Genomic DNA, 25,586 nt, shown 5'->3' with positions numbered 1-25,586 from the left:
CATCCAGGCAAGGGAAACTTGCGTATATATAAGTTTCTCTCGCCTGAAAGAGCAAAGCACTCTTTTGGTCAAATTTGAAATTCACAAGGTATTTACTAGTAGATATGCCAACAAAATTTGTATTGATTGCAATGAAAGAATCAACTTACAAATTACTTCAACCTTTTGGTTACAAAATCCTACCTACACAACGAAAAACGCCCCAAAATTGCACATCTAAATTCTCAATACAACAAAAGAATACAAGGTAAAATAACTCGAGATGAATTTACAGCAGAGTTTATTCTGGGTGCAAAAAATTTACCCTTCTCTGTACGAATAAATATGGAGAGAAGATATAGAACAAAATGCCAATGACCTTAGAGCCGCACCGATGAGAATCCCCATGTAACGTGCTTGCACGGTAGAAATAAACGAACTCCTATGCCAAAAATAATGCTTCCAAATAATCATCAGTATACGCTAAGCACGGCCAGTGATCAGTTCGAATTCGTACTAACGTTGAAACATCAGATACTTCCATTTGGAAGAGAAGATGATACCTTGGTGGAAGAAATATCAAAATAAGAAAGCTACCCATATTTGTTTTGCGGGTATTGACAGGACTGTCCCTTTCCTCTGCATCATCACCGTATGTAAGATGAAGTGGGCCTCTATGAAAATTGGTCTCGGAGCTAGTAATATCAAGGGACGAATCTGAGGCCTCATCCTTCCAGATTATGTCCCTAATGATTCCTCCTTCCTTTACAGTAGTAACAAGTGGTTCACCAATCACACTTACAACGAAGGGTGCCAAATAGCGCTCGGTAGCTTGAATCAAGGATGATGCAGGGACTTCAAGTAGCTTGACCGACCGAGTACCACTGATAGCAGTGACCCCTTTGCCTCCTTTCAACTGAAATGTCTCGCGTGCAGTGTTTGAAGTGCCACATGCCTCCCAAAGAGCACTGAACAAATCTAAGTAATAACCAGGTATGGAATCATTCTGGATGTCAGGTGGTACAATAGCCTTGAGAAACATATCCTCTATGCCAACAGTGATTGTGTGAAGCTGTCCCCTGATTATCTGACCACTTTCAGCACTTGTTTCAATTGAAACATCAATTAGACCAGGCGTGGGTTCCCGTGGTTCCAATTCAATCGTTACAGGAGCTCTATACGGTTCCTCTTCTCCACAAGCATTTTCTACAGGAACAATAGCTAATGAGGCGGTCTGATCAGGTATATTAGTTTTTCTGGGAGGCTCACCTAGAAGAAAAGGTATATGATATGATGGAATGGACCCGTATGCTGCAGAGGACGAAAATTTTAGCACTGTTGCATATATAGCAGGAAGGGCATCTAATTCATTCGAACCACCAGCATGGCAATCAACTCCCCATATTCGATTGAAAGGCTCAGATTCAAACCTCAAACTACATGATAGTCTAACCTTAATTCCTGGCATATGTCTGAAGTCAGGAATGCATGAGAAATGCATCCTCAGCATTCTTAATATCTCCGAAAGCTTTGAATCCGTCACACGCAATGGCTCCGGTGGTTGATCAATTCTTCGATCTTCAGGGATAATTTGGACATTATTATTGTCATCAATTGCTTGAGCTTCTGGTGCAATCTGGACATCACTACTGTCATCAATATCACTATCCTCTATTATGGGTTCAATGTCCGTGATGCCTCCTAAGTAACCAGGATCACTACTTCCAATACCCAAAGATGATAAAGACAAGGACCAAGACTGTTTGACTAGTAGGGGGATTATGCGCTCAAGGTGGACATATGAAGAGACAGTCTTAGACTTCTTGAGACTAAGAGAAAAGCGAGGAGTCTGGACATTGAAATTGGCATGTGAAGACGGTGAAATACTGAGTTGCTCCCCAAGATTCAGCAGGTCCCTGAGCTTCTTTCCCGGCACACAGATAAGAAGCCGAAGGTAGATCCTGCAGAAAGACCATAACGAACCAACATGTCATCAGCTAATTGTCGAAGACCATAACAAACCAACATGTCATCAGCTAATTGTGGCTATTGCCAAGCTTACTAAATCGTATATAGTTCCCATACAAAAAGAAAGGGTACGATTCTCAAGGAAAAAGTCCAGGAGAGAAAAAGAAGGTTTATTAATCATACCTTGCATTGTCACGAACCTCCAAATCAGGAAAGTAAAGGCAAGTAAATGCCAAAAGGCGAGACATTCTAAGGAACAATCGAGAGCTCTTGTGATGCATCAACAAGGTTCGACAGATGCCAAGAACTCTGCTTCCCTGAGACCATGATCTTAGTCCTGTATATGGGCCATGTTTACCAACAAGGAAGGCCATGAACTTGGTGAGAAGCTCTAGCAATCCACAAGGAGGAATTGTATCACTTTCAGCAATTCTATCAAATATTGGAAAGAAAGAAACCAAACTGTAATCCAATTTCACTTTTGGAAGCAAATGCTCATCAAATGCCTGAAGCAGGCGCTCTCCCAACCAACGGTGCTTTTGACAACCCAACAAGCGATCAGTCAAAACAACTACCACAGGGACCAATCTCCGACACTCCAACATCAGGTCCACCAACATCCCCTGGACATAGAAATTTAAAGACATTAAAAATGGCACAGACACAAGGATGAAAACACCTTCCCACTTTCCTCTGAACTAAAGACCAGTGAAGCAATTGCATAATTAAGATTAAAAAGTAATAGTACCAAAGAAGCAAACAATCAAAATCATCTTTACACAAATAATTTTTCCTTGACCATAAGAAGCTTAACAAATGCTCGTGATCAGATTCTTGGGAAATTAAGCAACTTTGATATCCTTGGCGGTGCCAAACAGACACTAATAGGAATGATTTACCTTTTTCTTTGGCACATTGTTGTTACGTTAAATGTGTGTCAATTGATCTTTACTGATCACTTAATAGCATTCTAACATCTAATCCCGACCAAGACATGCATTCCACATCACACAACCACTTAACAAGTCACAAGCAATAGTTAAGGGAAAGCTTACAGCTACTTTTTATTTAACATCAAGCATAGCAAACACTTCCAAGGCTAGATTGGATTTAGAGAAAAAAGAAAAACTCGATTACACGAACATCATCCTTCATACTTTAAAAGGGGAAAAGACCATACAAAAAGTCCATCACGCTAAATCTATGAAAAACCAATATTTTTAGGAGAAACAATGTCACTACAACTAATGGCAATATATTAGACATAAATACTATTAGTTTTAGAAGCATCAACAGTTTTCCCAAATTTTAGACACCAACTATTGAGGTAGATGACCTCAAAATTTCTTAGTTGCTAGATATAACTATTACATCAATGCATACACTATCATATGAGCAGGTAACAATCGTTTGGTTCTTGCAGTATTCCTAATAAATAATATATGTTTAACAAGAACTGCGACGAATCCAAACACATCAGCTAATCCGTAATCCGAGTAAAACAGCGCAAAATTATCCTTCTAAAATTCTGTTAATTCAATTCAAACTCAAAGCTAAGGGGAGGACTAATTGTTGTCCAAACCTAAAATATCCTCAACCATAAATAGAAAATTTCATATCCAATGCTTATAACTGTAGTAGGACACATAGATGGAGACTGAGGAAGAGAGAAAACTACCTGTATATTCCTGAAAGTGGTGGAGTCCATGAGACTTCTGGTGGTGGAAGGATCATTGTCTGAATGAGACGAAGCTCCAATCAAGAACCTGTGCAAAGTTCGAAATGCCACCGAGGTTTCAGTACTTCGCGGAGGCAACCATTTGAATGCTGATACACAAACAAGTCCATCTTCAAACAACTTCACCACCAACTTATCATTCACCTCACCATCCTCGCCCGAAACACTCTTCTCCGGTTTCAAGACATCAACACAAACAGAGCAAAACGCAAGCAGGTCAAGCTTCAAGGCTTTCAAAGCAAGGGGATCGAACACACTCGGATAGAATCTCGAACCCATATCAACAATGGTCTTCACTTTCTTTACTTCCCTTCTCAACACTAACTGACCAAAACCAAGCAACCAATGCACCGCCAGCAATCGAAAAACCAAGTGGTGCTGCGATTCTTTGGATAGCAGCACAAGCCTCCATGCAATGTCGCCTTCCTGCCCATCAAACGCGTCCCAGAACCTCGGAAACATGGTCAAAACAACATGGCAGAGCATAGGATCAGACGAATAAACCATCCCAAAAAATTGGACCTTGAGCATCGAAGCTTGGAGCTCCAATGCCGCCGCCATTGGCATTACCAGAGCCAAGAACTCAACCATCGCACACGGCGTCAACACTTGCGGCCACTCTAGCAGAAAAGCCATTGCCCTCCTCAGCTCCTTGTAATTCAACCCACCCGAACCCTCCTTACCTGACCCGCTCTGCGGCGAACTGAACGGCACCAAAGGCGCCGTCGTATTGAGAATTGAAACGCTGAGATTTTCGATGACGATGTTGTGAACGACGGTGGTGAACAACAGAATGTAGCTCTGAGCGGCGTGAGTCCTCTCGTTCTGGCACAAGCTCCAGAGATGTCCGCCGATTTCAGAGAGCAAGGAGGGCCGAGCCTTCTCCATCTCGCGCAGGCACTCGCACGCCACGGCACGCGCCTGACGGTCGACGCCATGATTGGGACGGTTGATCACGGTTAACAGCAGCTCCACCAGCGATTCGACGGTGGAGATCGGAACGACGTCGTCGTCGAGAGAGACGACGACGGAGGTGACAGAGATCATCATCTGCTCCTTGAGGGCGAACGTGATGTGGACCCCATCGGGCGGTGTCTGGATCAGGGCGCGTAGGGTTTCGATGAGGCGGTGGAGGACTTTGCGTCCGGAAACGGCGTCGTTAGCGATGGCAGTGGAGAATAGCGGGTCGGAGAACTCCTCGAGGAAGGTGATGACGTGGAGCTTGAGGGGGAAGTCGCGCTTGGCGATGGAGGAGAGGGCTTGGTCGAGGAGGGAGAGGAGTATCGGCTGAGCGGAGGTCCATCTGTCCTGGCGTGCGCCGCCGTGCTGGAAGTCGTCGATTAACGACTCCCAGTCTTGGGGAGAGAGTTGCCTTAATGGCGGAGGTGACGGCGGTGACGGAGATGGTGCTTCTGGTGGCTTATCGGTCATGCTTGTGCTGCTGGCCGAGCTTTACATCAGACTGAGAGTCCGGGAGTGGGATTGTGATTCCGGTAAATGTGTGGATTGGAATCGAAAGAGAGGGAAATTTGGAAAATTTTCGGTCGGAGATTGGATGGGCGAGTGCGCAACTGGTTCGAGCAGAGGTGGCTGGGGAGGGGCGTGAGTGAGAGTGTGGCTTCCCACTCGTATAATTTTCTAATTTTACGAATTGTAGGGTTTAATTAAAGGAAGTTTAACGAAAAGCTACTGGTACTGTTTATTTTAACGAAAAATCATATTTTTACATTAAAAAGTCAATTTTGATACTATTTATTTTACCCTTTATTTTGTTCTTATCATTAAAACTCAAAATTTTCAAGCCATTTTCATTAGTTTCCTTTTAATCAATTGGAGAATAATTAGAAATTGTTTCCCATAAATTTGGGACCAAAAAAATGTTTACATTGCATAAATTACTGCTCTTACTATTAGTGAATATTCTTTCACATTTTATATTAGTGAAGAAGGTTTTGAGTTTTCACCTATCCATTTCGAGTTTGAAATTTTATCACTTGTAAATTATTATAAGAGTAAATTGTAACAAAGGTTTCTCAACTTTAATCAAATTGGAGCAATGATCCCTCAACTCATCAAAATATGTAGCTATGACCCTTTTCGTTAATTTCGTCAAAATTTTATCAAAATAAGTTATATTGGAAGGTTCATTGCTACAATTGCGGTCTCTCAACTCATCAAAACGTGTAGCTATTGTCCTTTTCATCAACTTTGTCAGAATTTTGTTAAAATGAGTTATGTTGAAAGGACCATTGCTACAATTGGGTTAAGGTTGAGTGACAATTTCTTCAGTTGGATTAAAGTTGAGAGACCAATGGTAATGAATTTTTAGTTGAGGGACTATAACTGCACGTTTTGATGAGTTAAGGGATCATTGCTCCAATTGAGTTAAAGTTAAAAGACAATTGCTACAATTTACTCTTATTATAATTATTTCGTATTCTTTCACAGTTCTTTATAACAATAAAATTTTGGCCTTAATCAAATAAATGGTGATAAGGTAATTGAAAGATAGTTTTACGGTAAAAAAAAAATTAGAATTTAAATCTTCGTGGTGTAGTTTGTTAGTAAATTTAATCCAAAAGTACTTTTTTTCGTTAAACTATCATACATTTTGGCCCTATGGATCATCCTAAATGTATTTTGGTTTATTTTCTTGGTTAGTCGTAGTCGTACAAAAATCTATGTTTCATACAAGTGATGCTAGTTAAACAAAAGAGTTGAAACAGAACTTGGCAAGGAGGAAAGTAGTGGTGGGTTCGACAGGGGTCACCCCGAAAAAAATCAAATTGAACAGTGAACCAAAATTGAATAAAAAAATCAAAAAAAGAAAATCAAATCAAACCTAACCGAATTATGATTTTAGAGGTTTGGACTAGCTAATGATAAGATCACAAACCTCTAAAATCATCCCGTGTTCCAAGTACGTTTGGACTAGCTAATGATAAGATCACAAACGAGTAATATGCCCATGAAATGATCGTCATTGTTCTCCTTCTGAGAGATATATGCTTCGTCTGCAGCAACCACATTTGGTCTAGCTAATGATGAGATGTTGAGATCATGCTCCGTTCGTCATTGTCTAAACCTTAAACCGAGCCGAATTAAATGCAAATCGAACCGAAAAAATCGGAAGAAAATCCGAACAAAAATTCGAACCGATGGGAACCGAACTCATCCGGAGAACTAATGGAAACCGAACTCATCCCTAAACGAAAGTTTTCAACAAACACCAAGTCCAAGAAAGTTATAGCTCTCAATCTACCAACGAGCATAAGGAAAATAAACAAACTTCCACTAGCGAATACTTTTTCATTATTTTTTCAATTTTTCTACATTTTTATTCAAATGTTTACAATTGGGAACTTGCGCGGAGACTTCCTATTTTTTTCTTTAATCATCGTTGCCCCTAACTTTTCGTATCCTATCCAATCATTGCAATCATCCAAGCAAAATTGATTTTTGCTTTTGACAACTTTCACCGAAATTGACAGAAACTTTTCGTATCCTATCCAATTATCTATTTTGGGGGCAACTTTAGACCTGAATTCTCCGAGTTAGTGAGCCGGCCCACCATATATATCTAATTTTTTTAGATTTATATTTATAAATTCATTGAATTCAATGACTAAAATCTAATATGACCATATTTAATGGTAAAAAAGGATCTTACGGTACACATTTAAATCCAGTGGCTAATTAAAAAATTATTTCATGTGTTTCATATTCTTTCATAGTATTTCACAACTTTTATGGTGTCGGTTTTGTAATTTTTCAATATTGATAAGAATTAAAATTTTTAGATTAAAATATTCATAAAATTAAATTAGGATAGTCTACATAATTTTTTTTTTTTAAGGTTACTTCAAGAAAAAAATTATCCTAAATACATTCTTTTGTTGTAAGCCTTTTTTATTGAACGATCTAGGGTTTAGAGAGAGAGAGGACCGACTACACTTAGAGAGAAGAGAGATTGATTTAGTTGTGAGGTGTGTTTGATTCACCCCATTGTGCCTTTATTTATAGTAGTAGGAGAGGTAAAAACCTTTCCCTTTAGGATTACAACATTTAATAGGTAATCTATTCCTAATAGGAATATAAGATATATTTCCAGATTCCCTAGGATTTACACAATCACATTCTTATTCTAAATATGATTGCAACACTCCCCTTTGAGTGTGTAAATACTCAACAAACCATCGCATCAGATTTTCAGCAGATAAGGTAGAATAGTTGATGAAGTCATCGACACAACGGGTGATCGCGAGTCTCAAATTTAAGTGAAGTATGCATTTGTAGTAAAACTCACAAAAGCCTCGCTATGGTAAAACCCAAGGAATAGGAAAAACCCATAGACCAAGGAAAAAAGTGAGAAGTATACATAATGTCTTAAAACAAACGCTAAACAGGACGAAAGTAGTGAACTCAACAGAGTATGATCATCCCAGGATGATGCCTTATTAAAACCTTGTTAGGTAGCAAAAACCCAGTGGGAAAAATGCTTCTAATCGTAGGAAAATAGTACATTAAGATCATGTGAGTATGCTTCTAGATACTCCCCCTGAGTTAGACATAACTTCTAAATAAGAGAACTACAAGTGATTCAACTTAGATAATTTACGCATACCAATTCCTTGGACGAGCTTCTAAAATGTAGACTTGGCCAATGACTTGGTGAAAAGATCGACCATGTTGTCCTGGGAATGGATTTGCTTGACTTCAATGTTCTAATGCTGATGCTGCTGCTACTGGTATGAGTAAAAGAACTTCGGCGCTATGTGCTTGGTGTTGTCTCCCTTGATGTATCCCTTATTCAACTGCTCGATACATGCCGCATTGTCTTCAAAGATTGTCATAGGAAGGTCAACGACTGATGTAAGACTACTAGTGCTTCAAATATGTCTCATAACTTCTCTCAACCAGAAGCATTTACGCAATGCTTCATGCAGGGCGAAAATTTCATCATGGTTAGATAAAGTCGCAACTAATGTTTGCTTAGTAGACCTCCAAGATATAGCAATGTCTTCAACAGTAAAGACATAACCCGTTTGAGAACATGCTCTATGTAGGTCAGACATATATTCAGCATCTGCGTAACCAACAAGGCGAAGATCAATCCAAGGACCATAAGGGGCGGCAAAACTCAGAGATTTGCGGGTATAGAACAAGCCCAAATCTATTGTACCTTTGAGGTAGCGGAAAATATCTTTAACACCATTCCAGTGCTTGCTTGTGGGCGCATTACTGTATCTTGCCAAAAGATTCACAGCGAAGGAGATGTCAGGTCTAGTGCATTGAGCCAAGTATAATAAAGCCCCAATTGCACTTAGGTAAGGAATTTCAGGTTCCAAAATCTCTTCCTCATCCTCCTTTGGATGGAAGGGATCTCGTTTAGCATCTATAGTTCGAACGACCATGGGTGTACTTGAAGGTTTCGCTTTATCCTCATTAAAACAACACAACACCTTTTGGGTGTAGTTCGATTGATGTACTAGGATTTCATCTAAACAATTCTCGATCTCCAGGCCAAGACAGTATCGAGTTTTCCTAAGATCATTCATGTCAAATTTCAATTTCAAGTGTGCAGCAATTTCCTTAAGCTCTGTGGAAGTCCCAATGAGGTTCATGTCATCGACATAAATTGCAACGATTGCAAATTTGGAATGTGACTTCTTTATGAACACGCATAGGCATAATTTGTTGTTCACATAACCCTGACTTGTCAAATATTCACTCAGACGGTTATACCACATCCGCCCGGATTGTTTCAATCTGTAGAGTGACCTCCTCAACCTAATTGAGAGAGTGTTCCATGGTTTAGAACTATTTGAACCAGTCAATGAAAGTCATTCTGGAACTTTCATGTAAATTTCCATATCTAGATCCCCATAAAGATACGCGGTTACCACGTTCATAAGCTGATATTCAGTTTTTCAGAAACTACCAAACTTATTAGGTAGCGGAACGTTATAACGTCCATTACGGGGGAATATGTCTCCTCGTAATCAATCACAGGGTGCTGAGAGAAGCCTTGCGCTACGAGGCGTGCTTTGTATCGCATTATTTCATTCTTCTCATTACGCTTCCTCACGAAAACCTACTTGTAACCAACATGCTTCACGCGTGGTGGTGTTTGAACGATAGGTCCAAACACTTTACGTTTCGCGAGTGAATCGGGTTCGACCTTGATTGCTTATTTCCAGTTTGACCAATCAGTTATACGTCAGCATTTAGCGACGAAACGTGGTTCAATGTCATTGCTAAGTATGATGTCAGTGGCTACTGAGTATGCGAATACATCATCGACAATCATCTTATTCCTATTCCAAACTTCATCCAATACTGCATAGTGGACCGAAATCTTGTGATTCTCGGGAGGCTAGCATGTTTCGTCTGAAGCATCACTGTAATCTAAAATAACCTCATGCGTTGGAACGGATGAGTGAGCTATGGTCAGATTCAAAATAGGGTCACAAGTTGGTGCAATTTTCCTCTTTTAGGGTTGTGAATCCTTTGAACCAAGGGGTCTACCACGCTTCAGGGTCGGAACAGGTGATTGGCTAGCCGCCAATGTACCTTACCGCGTGGAGGGTGCGACCTCCCCACCTTCGGGGATAGTCCGGCCTTCCCAGGTGGGTTGTTGACATACGCGGGGTACATCTATCCTTGCAGGTGTGTTTACAGCGGGTATCTTGTCACCTTTGCTAGATAATTAAAAGCATTCGACATGCTTTGAGTAATGCTCTGAAGATCTATAATTCGTAGCACCTCAATTTCAGACTAGGCAGTGCGGGGATCTAAATGAGACATCATGCAAGCATACCACTACAATTCGCGGCGTTCTACGGGAACGTTGGCATGCTTATCTCCTCCTAACGATGGGAAAACTGTCTCATCAAAGTGATAATCCGTAAAATGTGCGATAAAGAGATCTTCTATCAAGGGTTCTAAGTAGCGAACAATTGATAGCGAATCATGATTCATAACCGACATAGATTCCTATTTTTCTTTGAGGACCTATTTTGGTACGTAGCGACGGCGCTATTGGCACATAAATGGCGCACCCAAACACCCGTAAATGCGAGATGTCTGGCTCGTATCCACTAACCAACTATAACGGTGAATGTGGTTGAGTAGCGGTGGGCCTCAAATGGACCAACATAGTTGTGTGCAATATTGCATAGCCCTAGGCAGATACCTGTAGTTTGGCTCTCATAACCAAAGTTCGAGCGATCAATTGAAGGCGCTTTATGAAAGCTTCTGCTAGGCCGTTTTGGGTGTGAACATGGGGTACATGATGTTCCACATCAATCTCTACTGATATGCAATAATTGTCAAAAGTCTGTGACGTAAACTCTCCAGCCGTATCCAGTTAAATCGACTTAATCGGATAATCAGGGTGGTGAACCCTTAGCTTAATGATTTGAGCTAGGAGTTTAGCAAACGCGACGTTGCGTGTGGACAATAGGCAAACATGTGACCATCTTGTCGATGTATCAACCAACACCATAAAGTATCTAAATGGTCTGCAAATTGGTTGGATGGGTCCACAAATGTCCCCTTGAATCATTTGAAGAAATTTAGGGGGGTCGTGAATAATCTTTGTATAGGAGGGTTGAGTATTTAACTTCCCTAAAGAACACGTTTTGCATGGCGGGAGTCCAACATAGGGATGTAACATATGCCCGTGTGAAGATTTGAGGATACCGCGCATCATGTCATGTCCAAGATGTCCCAAACGGTCATGCAAAAGCAACAAAGTGTCCTAGAACTCAAGCATAAGGCCAACCACATTTTGGGCTTCTATGCCGTGAATGGTTGTGATGTACAACCCACTTGGCAGACGTTCCAACTTCTCGTGAATATGTTTCTGGCCATATTCGTATGAAGTGATACAAAGAAATTCAAAACCATTATCTTAAGTGGTTTCAAGGTGATATTGATTATCTCGAATATCTCTAAAACTCAGCAATGTGGAGAATAGAGTGCCTCCATAATGGTCAAAATTGTACCATTGGACAACATGATACGTGCCTTTCCGTATCCTTCAATCTGGGCCTGAGAGAGTTGTCAAATGAGCTTTCTTGGGTATTAAGTTAGTAAAATAGTGTCGTTCACACAAGATGATGTGCGTGGTTGCACTATCTGTGAGACAACTAACTTTCCCACTAGACATACCTAGAAATAAATTGATTGAATTGGTCACATGCATAAATATAAGTCTATTAATTCAATTAAGCAATTTGAGAAAATAATATCCATTCAAATAACAATCCATAATTCAAAACAAACCAAAACCAAACAAATTATTCCAAATACTTAGAAAAATTGTTCAAAATTAAACCATAAACCTAGAAACTAGGGGGGTAAGGCCAGCCACTCCTAGTGGGTTCGGCCACTAAGGGTAAACACCCTAAAAACATGTCTAATTTATTCATCCATAGGTGTTGATGCCTTCTGAAAATCTGATATCTCCATTGATGTAGTTGCATCTTCCGGATGATCCACATGTGCAAAGTTAGACTCACAACGTGAATGATACTTGGCAATAGATTTAGGGGAAGCTTAGCATATGTGTGACCAATGATCCCTTGATCCACTGCAATAACACATGTCCAGTTCAGTAGAAGCGGGCTGAAAGGGAGTTTTGCCCTTGTTCTTGAAGTTTGGGGTCTTAAGGGCGAGTGGTGGACGCTGCTGGGTCACATTTCTTGCCTTAGGTGTGGCACTATGTTGACCTTGGGCCCGTGGTTGGGCTTGTCGCCTATTGTCATGGCCACGACGATTCTTTCGTCGTTTATGACTGCTAGAATAGGTCGCATGTGCTTCAGGCGCGGCATTCTAGCCATTGGGTTGCGATTGATGATTCTTCATTAAAAGCTGGTTCGGCTTTTCAACGAGAAGTAAAACAGAGATTAAATCCGAAAACTTGGTGAATTTATATGTCCTATATTGTTGTTGTAGGATAATATTGGTGGCATGGAAGGTCGAATAAGTCTTCTCCAAGAGATCTGATTCGGTTAGTTCCACTTTGTAGAATTTCAACAGTGAACAGATTCTACAAACTTCAGAGTTGTATCCATTCATGGACTTAAAGTCCTGGAAGCGAAGATACTGTCAGTCGTGTCTTGCTTCAGGCAAGTATATGTCTTTCTGGTGATCGAAATGATCAGCTAGAGCAAGCCAGAGGGTGCGTGGGTCCTCCTCAGTGAGATACTCAGTCTACAGTGCATTATGGATGTGTCTTCGAATAAAGATCATTGCAAAAGCCTTCTAATTTTCGTCAACAGGTTTGTCGGCGATAGGTGTCTCGATGATGGCTCTAATGCCCTTTGCAGTCAGATGGAGCTTCATGTCTTGAACCCACTTCATATAGTTTCTTCCAGAGACTTCTAGAGTGAAGAAATCGAGCTTGTTCAAGTTCGACATGTCCCTAAAACAGAGGGGAAAACGTGAGTAGCCATATGGTAAGCCATAGACATATATCGTATAACATGCACGTTGTATAGACATGTATTGGTTTAATTTGTGCATGAAAACTACAAGTTTCAAGTGGTATGTTTTGAATGAAAACTTTGGGTTTCAAAGGCACTAAATTTGAGGTTCAATTTAGTTTTATGAACAATTAGTTCATAATGAGAGGTTCCTGCAAGAAACATAGAATGCAATATACTAATTTGAATATAGTGGATTTGAGGTTCTTCGGGAACTCAAGTGTGAGAGCTTCGTTACTACGAAAGTAAGTAACGGTTCAAAGTATAAAAATAAATTATTGAATTGTTAATGTCCAAAAATGATATTCAGGTTAATAATTTTGGATTCATTATCAGATTAATGGACTACGGGTCACTTTTAATTAATTCAATAAATCGGGCCATACAGGGTTGATTGTAGAAGCTAAATAATATTAAAATAATATTATTGGATCGAAAATATAGCCCCAAAAATATTTGGGCTGGGTGCCATGAGTAGGCAAGGTTTTAAGGCCTCAGGGGTGGACTGTAAGCCACGAGCTTGGGTGAGGAAAAAAAAAAGCAACCCAAGCTGCAAGTTTGGGCTTCAAGAGGGTACGGGTCAAGGCCCAGAGACAGCTGGCCTGTGAGGTGAGGCATGTGAGGACAAAGCCCAGCCCCGTGAGCTGGAGTGTAGGTTCGTATGGGAGCCCAGCAGCATAGGCTGGCTTCCTATGTTGCAAGCCGCAAGTAAAACTAAGCCCAATCAAGTGGGCTAGCATCGAAGGGAGTAGTTATGCGGGCCTGGGTGCGTGCGAGATAAGGACCCAACAAGCAAAGCTTGTCGTGGTAGAATTGGATCCAGGAAAACTGCGAGCCTCCTTAGAGGTAGAACTGTGGCTTCAAGCCCATGCCAGTGAATCAGGCCGAAGGCTTGGGGGTCCAAATAGGTGCAGCAAAGCCCAGAGGGCTGCTGCTGATGTTATGCCACAGAGGTGGTGTCATACAATGTCCAATTTCCTTTAGGGTTTAGGAAACCCAAATTTACTTCTAATTTATTTTAGGGTTTTTATCACAAATGGTCCCTGAAATTGACCTACCCAATCAAAATGGTCCCTGAAATTGAAAATAAATCAACGTAGTCCCTGAAAATGGTGGTTGCAAATCAATGTGGTCTTTCCGTCACAATTCCGTTAAAATTTCTGTTAAGTGTTGATGTGGCACATAAATGGGTCCCACAAATTTAATAAAATATTATTATGTGAATAAAAAATATTTAAATAATAAAAACAATTGTTATTTTTATAATTAAAATATTGTAAAATTTTTTTTTTTTAAAATGAGGAGATGATTGCCGCACCCACCATTTCTGTTACTCTTTCACTCTCTTTGTTTTCTCATAAACCCAGCAACAAACCCCACCATAAACCCAGCAAGAATACAGAATACCAAACCCCTACCACGAAAAGCGGCGAGCAATTCTCCCATTCCGGTTGTACGCCGCTGTTTTGTTCGTCTCCAGTATCTCCCTCATCTTCCCCCCTTCTGCTTCGAGACTCGCTCATTCTCAACGAGAACGATCGACGGCAGTGATGCCTTCGAACTCGGCTCCGTCGCCTAGGCCCGATTCTCCGAAGCCCCTGACTCCCGAAACGGTGCCGAATGCGCCGTTTCGTTGAACCGAGAAATGGTGTCCTCCTACGACCCGTTGCTAATCCACATCACCATGACTCTCGACTCCGAGTACCTCCGAGGGTCGGTAGCTACCTTGCACTCCATAAAAAAGAGGTGGAAATGCAAAAAAAAAAAAAAAAAGAGAAAATCTTCACTCTTTTTTATGTGTTTGAATGATGAGGATGAGAAATTGATATTATGAGAGAGAGAGAGAGAGAGAGAGAGAGAGAGAGTGGAGGTGGAGGTGGAGGATTCACTGGTGGCGATGGAGACACAACGCAAAGCCTTTGAAAAAACCTCAAAGAGCTTTAAAATCTGATGACTGAGGGCGATGTGATCCTTTTCTGAATTGTGGATTTATGAGTTTGCTGTGACTTTCATATGGGGAATTGGATTTTCTCCTTCCAATTTTATCATTTATGTGAATATTTCTGTGAATAGGAGGGGAAGAAGATGAACAGTGTTCAATCATCTCCTTTTTTTTTTTTATTAAGATTTTAATTATAAAAAATAACAATTGTTTTTTATTATGTACATATTTTTTATTCGCATAATAATAGTTAATTAAATTTATGGGACCCATTTATGTGCCACATCAGCACTTAACAAAAATTTTAACAGAATTGTGACGGAAGGACCACATTGATTTGCAACAATCATTTTCAGGGACTACATTGATCGATTTTCAATTTCAAGGATCATCTTGATTGGGTGAGTCAATTTCAAGGACCATTTGTGATAAAAACCCTTTATTTTATATAATTTGACTCACATATTCCAAATAACAATTTAATTGTGCAATGCATGAAACAAATATATATATTGACAAATATATGAATATATACAATATATATATATATATATATATATATATATCGAAAGGAAAATATAAACATAGAGGGGCTCATGCATCATGGGGAATGTTTTCATGCTTCGTGGACATTTCAAATATCTTCTTTTATTTTAAGAGTACCTGATTAGCAGAAAACGAATAAGCCCTTGAATTTGGTGGATGATAGTCTCCTCCTACAATGCGTCCATTCCTCAGCTTCTAGCAAGAACGTGTTGATAACGTGTTGTAAGCCTGTTTGATTGAACGATCTAGGGTTTAGAGAGAAAGAAGGGAGGCCAGCTACACTTAGAAAGAAGAGATATTGATTTAATTGTGAGGTGTGTTTAATTCACCCCATTATGCCTTTATTTATAGTAGTAGGATAGGTAAAAACCTTTCCCTTTAGGATTACAACATTTAATAGGTAATCTACTCCTAATAGGAATATAAGATACATTCCCATATCTACTAGGATTTACACAATCACATTCCTATTCAAAATATGACTACAACATCTTTAATAATTTCGGACTAAAAATTTATTTAGAAGGATTGTAACAGAAAAAACTATTTCTAAGTTAAAATTTTACGTTTTAACTAAAAAATTGAAGACCGTCTAAGCATTTCTGTTTTACAAATGGTTAGGATTGAAACCTGGCCGCCAGCTAAGTTATAAAACCGCTCCCATTCCCCACCCCAGTCCTCACTACTCACACACCAGTAGGGGTGCGAAAAATTCCCAAAAATCCCGAACCAAACCGAAAAAAAAAACAGATCCCAAACCGATTTTCCCAAAATTTTCGATATGCTATCCCGAAAAAATACCGAATTTTCAGTATGGGAATCGGGATTGTCTTCCCAATATTTCGATATTCCCATACCGAACCGAAAATATATATTTTTAATTATTATATATATATATATACTTACACAGATAATAATATATATATATATATATTAATTATAGTTAGAGTTAATTTGAACTGTTGGATTGTTTCAAATTAATATATGTCGTCCATTCCTTGTTAGGCTTTCTCCCCGTCGAGGACTCGAGTGACGTTTCGAACATTCGATTTCATTTCTCACTCACTCAGTCTTTCAGCTCAGCACTTCAGCCACCGAGAGAGCCTTCTCATCCTCTTCTCTATCTCAAATCCAACTCCGCCCAGCCAATCACTAGCCCACCACCACACGGATCATCAACTGTTGTCTCTCTTCGACGGTGGACCCTTCCTTCACGACACAGAGCCATAGCCACCACCGGTCCCTCTCTCTCTCGACTCTCTCGCTATTCTCTCTCTTAGGAGTCTCTGACTCTCTCGCGCGATTCTTTCTCTCAGATTCAGACATAGGTAAATAAATATGGGAATTAATTTAGGGTTTGAAATTTAATTTAGGGTTTGTGAAATTTAATTTACGAATTCTAGATTAGGGTTTGTAATTTTAGGGTTTTTGAAATTTAATTTTCGAATTCTAGATTAGGGTTTGTAAATTTAGGGTTTGTTTGGTTTCACAAATTCTATTTAATTGGTCTAATGGTTCTTGGGTTTTTGCAGATTGGTGAAGGTTCGAAGGAACTGGGCTCTTTTGCTTTGCTTTTGCAGCTTCTGTGCTAGAGTTTTATTTACCAACAGGTAAATTTCTCAGATGAAGTAATCAGGAACTTATGGACTAGAACTTGTGTTTGATGTATGTTCTTTTAACCTAGTCGTAATATATTTTGTTCATTGCGTAGGATTAAGTAATCAGGAAACATTGACATAGGCTTATGGATTAGAATTGTTTGTCTCCCACATTTGTGATGCCAATGGGTTAGACTGGAAAAGAGTGACCTAAACTTTCAAAATGTTGTACAAGATGTTGGCAGAGTAGTCAAATACTGTATGGTTTGTACTTATTGGTCCTTGTGAACCTTCTGTATTTAAGCCTCTTGAGTTATAAGTGGTTGCTTGTCTACAAACGTTTAAAATTTGGGTCTAATATGTTGGGGATGGAAGAAGACGACACTAATAACTGTCATTCCTCTAGTAGGTGGCGCTTTGCTACTTTCACAATCCTTGCAAAGTTGCATTACCTGTTGCATATTGCATTTCAGAACAATTATTTTCTTTGATTGGGTCCTCCTGTATCTTATGTTAATTCCTGTGGAGTTCATAGAATGCACACCATTGGTTATAAGTCAACAATCTATGTTTTAATTATTTATGCTAATAAACAATAAATACGAATATAAAAATTAACAGAGTATGAATAAAACAAAAATATAAAACAAACAAAGATTAAGGCTTGCGTACCACAATGTCCTTGAAACAGAAATTTCATCCCTACTCAGTGCTTGTAGTTCTACGGACGTCTGCTTCACCAGGATTCAACGATCTAAGTTGGAATTCCAGCACTGGAAAACTAGACTTCTGGCAAATTTGTTTGTGGTACTCTCAGTATGTTTGGTATATGAGGATTGATGATTTTCAGTTATCTAAATGATATGCAGATGCATGTATTTATAGTGAGCATATGTCTGTTCGCAACAGACATGTTTTTAGGAGGCGACTGTTCAACGTAAAGGGTGTGTTGCTCCATCTGTTTCTTAGATTTCATCTGAAAAGATGAGTCTTTTCATAAAAAAATAATTTAATTAAATTCGAAATTAATTAAAAATAATTAATTATAGAATTTAATTTTCAGAGCCCAACCCCATCTTTTGATAATTAATTATATATTAATTATATATATTAAATATTAATTAATTGATATTAATTATTACACCCCAAAGCCCAACCTCAAGGGTGAGCCCAATTTTAGTCTCCAATGTCCATCACTCCAATCACTTTCTATAAGGGACAAAGCCTTATAAAGTGAGGAAACATTGTGATAATGAGCAATGTGGGACAATAAAATTCTACTCAAAATTTCCAACATACACTGCACAACCAAATATTATAGCCAAAATGCCGAAAAGCCAAAGAGCCAATACCCCAAAAACCGAACCACCCCTACACACCAGTGCCATTTTCCCACGCATTTCCTGGAAAACTGTAGCCAACTTTTCTCGGTTGCTAAACAAGCAAATACCCAAACCCCAACCACAAACATGGCCCCTGCTAGGGTTAGGTTCAAAAAACCGAAAATCGAAAACCGAATCGAACCGAACTCTTTTGGTTCGGTTCGGTTTTGGTGGTCTAGAAACCGAACCAAACCGAACCAAACCGAAATAATTAAATTAATATTTTTTTAATTTTATTTATTTAATTATTTGATTTTATTATATTAGAATATGATACTTCAGACTACTGCTGTGGTAGGATTTGTTTGCTTTCCAATTCAAATTGTTTTCTCAGCTTCTCCATCTACAACAAAAATTAGAACTTATACCATTACATGCAATATTTCCAGTTTATATCATTAAGTGCAACACATATATAAGAACACATATCTCAACTGCACTGCAGTTGATTAGGGAAAGCAAACATCGTATAAAAGTCTCATGAGTTTATTAAACACTACGAGATCAAAAACAAAATTCAAACTTTCTCACCTATGGCCAAGTATAGTAGCTTCCGTGGCCTAACAATTTTGAAAAGTATATCAATATATTCAAAAATATTGATGAACACCTCTTCAAAATTTGTTGGTGGTAGAAGCTAAACACAGAATGTAGAAATTATATTATGTAACCACATATATGGATAAAAAAAATTCGGACCATAAAGATAAAGAAAATATCAAAAATTGTTACCTAGACAATAATCAAAATAAATAGTATATTATAGAATGTTTATCTTATTGCTAGTGAAGAATACATGTAGAGAGAGAGAGAGAGAGAGAGAGAGAGAGAGAGAGAGAGAGAGAGAGAGAGAGAGAGAGAGAGAGAGAGATTGAGAGAGATTGAGAGAAAGAGAGGAATGAATAAGGTAGTACTCCATCATCATCGTCTAAAAAGAAATCTATTTACAGTTAAACTTTAAACCCAAAATATTTAAAAAAAACCTTTATGTTATAATTCTAGTTGAACTTTAAATGTTTATTTTCATTATCTTTAAGTCTAGTTGGAATATTTATGTTATGATTATGTTGGATATGTTAAAATTTAAGATTTCAATTTTTTTTATTTTTTGAAAAAAAAACCGAACCGAAAAAAAATTAAACCGAACCGAACTGAACCGAAATTTCGGTTCGGTTTCGATTTTTGCAAAAAACCGAACCGATTTGAACCGAACCCACCCCTAGCCCCTGCCGCGCCGCTGCCACCTACCTCAGCCCCAGAGGCCTTCAACGACGTACCCCAATGCTTGACCCTAACGGGCCACTCATTCTTCTACCGAATTCCCTTAGCTCTCCCCACCGACGTCCCACACATCCACAAGCTCATCCACCAGCTGGCCGTCTTTGAGCACCTAACCGACCTCTTCGTCGCCACCGAGTCCTCCCTCTCCTCCATCCTCTTCACCTCCCATCCGTTCCAATCCTTCACCATCTTCGTCCTCGAGGTCTCTCAGACGCCTTTCGTGGAACACCTTCACCTTGAGTGCAACAACTCGGCCTACCCACCCAACATCAAAACCCTCAATCTGGACCTCCCCATCGATGACCCAGAACGTAATTTGTTCAGGTCCAACGGCGGGGACGCCGTCGTTGCTGGGTTTGTGCTGTTTTTCCCAAATTACTCCACCCTTCTGGGGAAACGAGGGTTTTACGTTGAGGACCTGTTTGTGAGGGAGTGCTACAGGAGGAAGGGGCTCGGGAAAATGCTGCTTTCGACGGTGGTGAAGCAGGCAGTGAGGATGGGGTACGGTATAGTGGAATGGGCGGTGCTCGACTGAAACGTGAATGCTATAAAGTTTCATGAGGAGATGGGGGCAAAGATTTTGCAGGAGTGGAGGATTTGCAGGCTCACAGGTGATGCTCTCAATGCTTATGTCAATGCCTAACTTGATAATTTCCATGGCTCTTTTCCGGGATTTAGAGTTGAGGAAATTACATGAGTCGTGGGTGTAACGTTTGGATTCTGGTTATATCCTTTCTAGTTTCGAAATTTCTCTTGTTGTTATCTCAATGGCATTGTTGTTATGTTTGTTTAATCTTTCTTTGGGTTCTTAGTTGCTTTTTTTTGTGACTTGTTATCCAAGGAATGTCATTTGTGTTGCGATTTTAGACTCCGAGAATTGGACATGTGTTGAAGTAAAAAAATATGCCAGAAAAAAATAATTAATTAATTTTGGGCTTCCTTTCCTAAATTTCAGATGAAAAAAATGAAATGAATGGAAAAAATTCTTACTTTTTATTTCTACCATAATTTGTATAAGTGTTCTATCAAAAAATAAATAAATCATTTGTATAAGTGTAGCACATAGAAGTGGTTCCATTATTGAAGGAATGTGGGTTCTAGAATTTTAATTCGAAAAGCAAAATCAAAGTGGTGGATGAGATAATTTTTTCTCACCATACATCTAATCATTTATCATATGTCCTTTCAACTTACTCTAGTTAATTTTTACATTAAATGTTACTTTTTCAAATTTTTTTAAATTAACAAATATTAAGTGAAATGACACATAAAAAATAGTTAGATGTATGTGAGCATACACTAAGGTTTAGAATGGTTAGCAAAAATGCTCTTGTGGTTTAACAAACGATATTGTTTACACAAAGGGAAAGAAATGGACTTAGCCTCATAATGAACTAATAATAATGTGGTTCAAATTCTCCATTCTTCCGTTTCCTTAATGCTCCATAATGATCAGCCCCATATTGCAAAATTAATGCCAAAACAAAACACCAAGCCGTTCCTTTTTCTTTCTTGAATGATCCACCTCCAAACCTTCTTTTGTCTTCTCTTTTATTCTCCAACAGCCTAATAATTGATAAATTAATGCCTAGCAAAACTCCTTTTTATTCTTGTCTTCCTTCATTTCCTTCTGTGTAACCAACGAAAGCTTAGGCACCTATGTACTGTTTGAGATATTGAATGAGATACCAATCTATCGTTGCTTGTAAAAAAAAAAAAAACCCGACGAAAGCTTACCACCAACTTATTATCTTGAGTTTACTTGCTGCAGTCATAGCATCCTTGCATCTCGCCGTCTAACTTCTAGAAAATCTGTAAGTGGTCATATTCTGCTGCAGTTGTGTCTGTGTCGGCTTGCTCATGAGAATAGAAGAGAAGGCAAAGCTTTCATTTTTCTTTTCTGTGCAATAAAAGGATAAAGGCCGTCTTCTTCTTGAAGTGGCCATGTACCTTGCATAACATTTAAATAACATGATGTATTTGAAACCCAAAAAGAAGGAAAAACATGTGATCTTAAATATGCCAAAAGCACACACATTCATTTTATTTAGGCAAAATATTGAGAAAGAATTATACTTGACTCATTTAACTCAATTAAAACTAATAATGAGCTCCAATATAATTTCCATCTCATTAATCTAGCTTGACAACACAAAATCATGCAATTCCTTTCGTTTAAATCAAATATATCGTGAAAATGTAGCTTTCGGGGTAAAATAAATAGTAAAATAGGTTCGCAACAAATACCCCCAAACTTACGTTTTACTAGTCCTCGAGTAAAAGAAAGAAAAAGCATTAAAAAAAAATAATAGCATGGAAACCACTAGCTTCCCCCTATGACCTCAAAGAATCTCAATCAGAGTTCATAATAATAAAGAATTTTCACAAGCACAAAACAACTGAATCAACCATATTCCATGTGTTAGCCAAAACCTTTCAATCATCCTTAAGGTGTAGTGTGTATAATAGCCTTGCCAATGCAATTCCAAGCTTATCAAAATCATCATATGCAAACAAATGACCTTCTCACCGGACATACACTCATTCACACATATTTATGGGTTAATGTGTTTCACTCAAATGATCTCATTAATTAAACATGCAGCCATATGCTTGCTTATCAACCTAGCTCGGTATCAATTTCAAGTAATTTCTTGGATCAAAAAGTCTTTTACCAGGTTGTAATGGGGCTAAAGGTGATAAGCTATTGAAAGAAAGGATATGGAATTCAAAACTTTTGAGAAAGTATACATTAGAGCAAGCCAAAGACAGTAACATCCTCTCACAATTTCAACTAGAAATATGAACTTTGCATCACAAGCTATCCCTCCAACTTATGCAATTGCACACTCAAGCTTTTCACGTATAATAACAATGAACATTAATGACGTGTTTACGCACCCGTAATCGGAATGAAAATAAGGAATCCAATTCCGATTACGGATAATTCTTGTTTTACTATGATTTGGAGGAATCAACAGCGTGTGGGACCCACACGAAAAATGGAATTCAATTCCTGAAATAAGAGGAATTGGACTCCCTCCATGGGTGAGGTATTTGGATTCCTGGATGGTGAAGGAATCAAGAATGCACTTCTACTTTCCTATTATGCCCTTTTATTCACAGATGCTTCAGCTTGGCATTGGAGTTGGAGGAAGACAACTGGGAATATGAAAAGGGTGGTTAGTGGGAACTAGGAATTGCACCAGATGAATCACAATACATCGTTGGAAACCCTCCCTCGCTCTATCCATTGCAATTTGCAAAGCGCGTGGGTTCCACTTCCAACGGACACAACAAACTCTGCAATCTTCTATCCGCGCTTTCCACTTCATCTTCTAGCCATGAACTGACACAAATAGTGCCCAGAAAAACCCAATCCTTCAAGCTTCGAGCTTTCAACAATGGAGAATTTTACAATCCCTAGAAAATCTTGAAATTGAAATACTTGGCAGGGAGGAGGGGTGGTGATTATGGGGTAGGGTGAGTGGGAAAGATGAAAGCGAGGGGAAAGGGGGAGGGATGAATTTTTATCTTCTGTTGGGGAAGATAGATGAAGGTTTACAACAATGACACTTTGTGAAAATGTTATTAAAAACAATATGGGAAAGAATTTATATGAATTTCTATTCCTCTATTTTGTGAAAATGTTATTTAAAACAAAAATAATAAGGGTATTTTAGTAATCATATTGATTTATATTCCGATTCAGGTGAATTAGTAAACAATTTATATGAATTTCGTTTCATTTTTATTCCGATTCTAGAACATTTAAGTAAACATCTTCAACCGGAATCCGATTATGACTTCACCTCAATCCAATTCCTCCTCAATTCAATTCCTCTATTTTGATTATGGTTACGTAAACGCGCCATAAGAATAGAAGTATGCTTGTACATAACACATTTCAACATCTTAGCACTCTCCAATTTTTTTTTTTCAATATTTACATAAATGAATGAAACCCATACCATCCACACAAAATAGCGAGCTTTCTGCAGATTTTTAATCATTTCTCTCTTTTTATCATGCTCGAATATACAAAGCTACAACGCCCCGCATTTTCACATTTCAATGTAGTACACACTCTCCATCCATTTTTCTATATAAATTAAACCCAATAGCCTAACCTCTATAATACTTTCTCAAAACAATAAAATATAGGTATATGCATAAGGGCTCAACTCCAATATCGGAGCATGAGATATGGCTAGCAAAGAAAAGGCTTAATTTAAGGCTCAAAGGGCTACTAACGATAAAATAAGCATATAAGGTAGGCATGAAAGGCTCAAACGATCCAAAAATGGCCTTTATCCTTTCCAAGTTATTCATGAATTGATGAATGAATCAAAAGGTATAAATCAAGTTTTAGAGATACATGTAAGAATGAGATCATACGCATGAGAATAAAAATGATTGATGCATGATAGTTCAATCATATTAGGTTCAAAAGCTCACAATTTTCCCATTTGGTCACTATATTCACATATGAAACATTAAATCATGCTTTAGTTTCAAATCAACAAGGCTATGTGCATTCGTGTTTCAAGGATGATCGAACATGTACAAAGCTAATAAGAGAATAAGGAAATTCACCTAAAACATGCTTACTAATTTCTCAATCACCATGTTTTGAATTCAACCAATCATATCATTGGGTCAGGATACTAACAAAAAATGTGACAACCCGTCCCTAATTTTACGATTTTATTAATTTTAAAAGTGTGACTTGACAAAAATGTCTCTAGAGGCAAGAATTTTGACTTATGTTGATCATTGTTTATAGAGATGTATGACTCATTCTTTTAGAGTATTTGTCTAGTACTCGATGATACGAACACGTGGGCACAAGCGGAATCAAATTTGAAGTTACGATAAAGATTTTACAGACTTATGAACATGAAGGGCAATTTGGTAATTACATGTTTAAAGATATTTTGTGGCTTGTTTTGTGAGCCACGTGGGGCCCACACCCAACTCTTTCCCTCTCTCCGTGTCTCCCAATCCCCAGAAATCCCATTTTTTCAACTCTCCACTCATTTGCTGCCACCTCATTCCTCATTCCCTCATTTCACTCTCTATTATCTGTCTACTCCGTCTCGTCTTTCTCTTTTTGTAAGTGTGGAGAAACCGCATGATACCACCCTCGCCATTTCAGCGAACACCACCACCACGAACCTAGGCTAGTCACGAATCACCGCCGACTGCCATGATTTCCTCTCCCTCATCTCTCACCTTTCTCTCCCGCCCGTTCTCCTTATCTCTGTAGTTATGCAGACATTACCACAACAGAGCATCACCGTGTTCCATCAAAACCATCGAAATCAGACCACTAGCCTCGAAGGGAGATCACCATTGTCGTTATCCAGTCAGTTCAGTGCACCTTGGTTCGAGATGTGGCTGCACAGTGGCTTTGGCTACTGTTCATCGTCTCCTCTAATGAAACTTCATTTTTCTGACAAAGGTGAACCTCAAAAACCCCAAGTTCTTCGTAGATCATGTTTTGTAGTACGACTAGGGTAAATTTGAGGGATTTTGGTGACATTTGGATGTAAGAAACAACGTGGGGGAAATTTCCCAGTTTTTCGGCGAAGATCCTGCAGCTTTGAGCCATTTTTTTGCCAACTCTGGCCACGGATTAGTCCTATTTTAGGTATATTT

The 25,586-nt window shown here is 38.8% G+C and overlaps 1 protein-coding gene and 1 pseudogene across 1 annotated transcript; one reads left to right on the top strand and one right to left on the bottom strand.

Moving 5' to 3' along the window:
• Positions 1–105: 105 nt before the first annotated feature.
• On the bottom strand, positions 106–5,320 carry LOC103440650 (uncharacterized). Its single transcript, XM_008379345.4, has 3 exons — positions 3,626–5,320; positions 2,131–2,570; positions 106–1,940 (listed from the first exon to the last, which is right to left on the bottom strand). Exons 1-3 carry the CDS (start codon positions 5,114–5,116, stop codon positions 422–424), a joined length of 3,450 nt encoding a protein of 1,149 aa, XP_008377567.3. The 5' UTR covers positions 5,117–5,320; the 3' UTR covers positions 106–421.
• Positions 5,321–8,385: 3,065 nt separating this feature from the next.
• Positions 8,386–20,568, top strand: LOC103428708 (GCN5-related N-acetyltransferase 8-like; annotated as a pseudogene).
• The last annotated feature ends 5,018 nt before the right edge of the window (positions 20,569–25,586 follow it).

This window comes from Malus domestica, chromosome 07, assembly GCF_042453785.1.
Source record: "Malus domestica chromosome 07, GDT2T_hap1".
In the NCBI taxonomy this organism is placed as follows: domain Eukaryota; kingdom Viridiplantae; phylum Streptophyta; class Magnoliopsida; order Rosales; family Rosaceae; genus Malus; species Malus domestica.
This window is presented reverse-complemented; position numbering and strand designations above follow the sequence as displayed.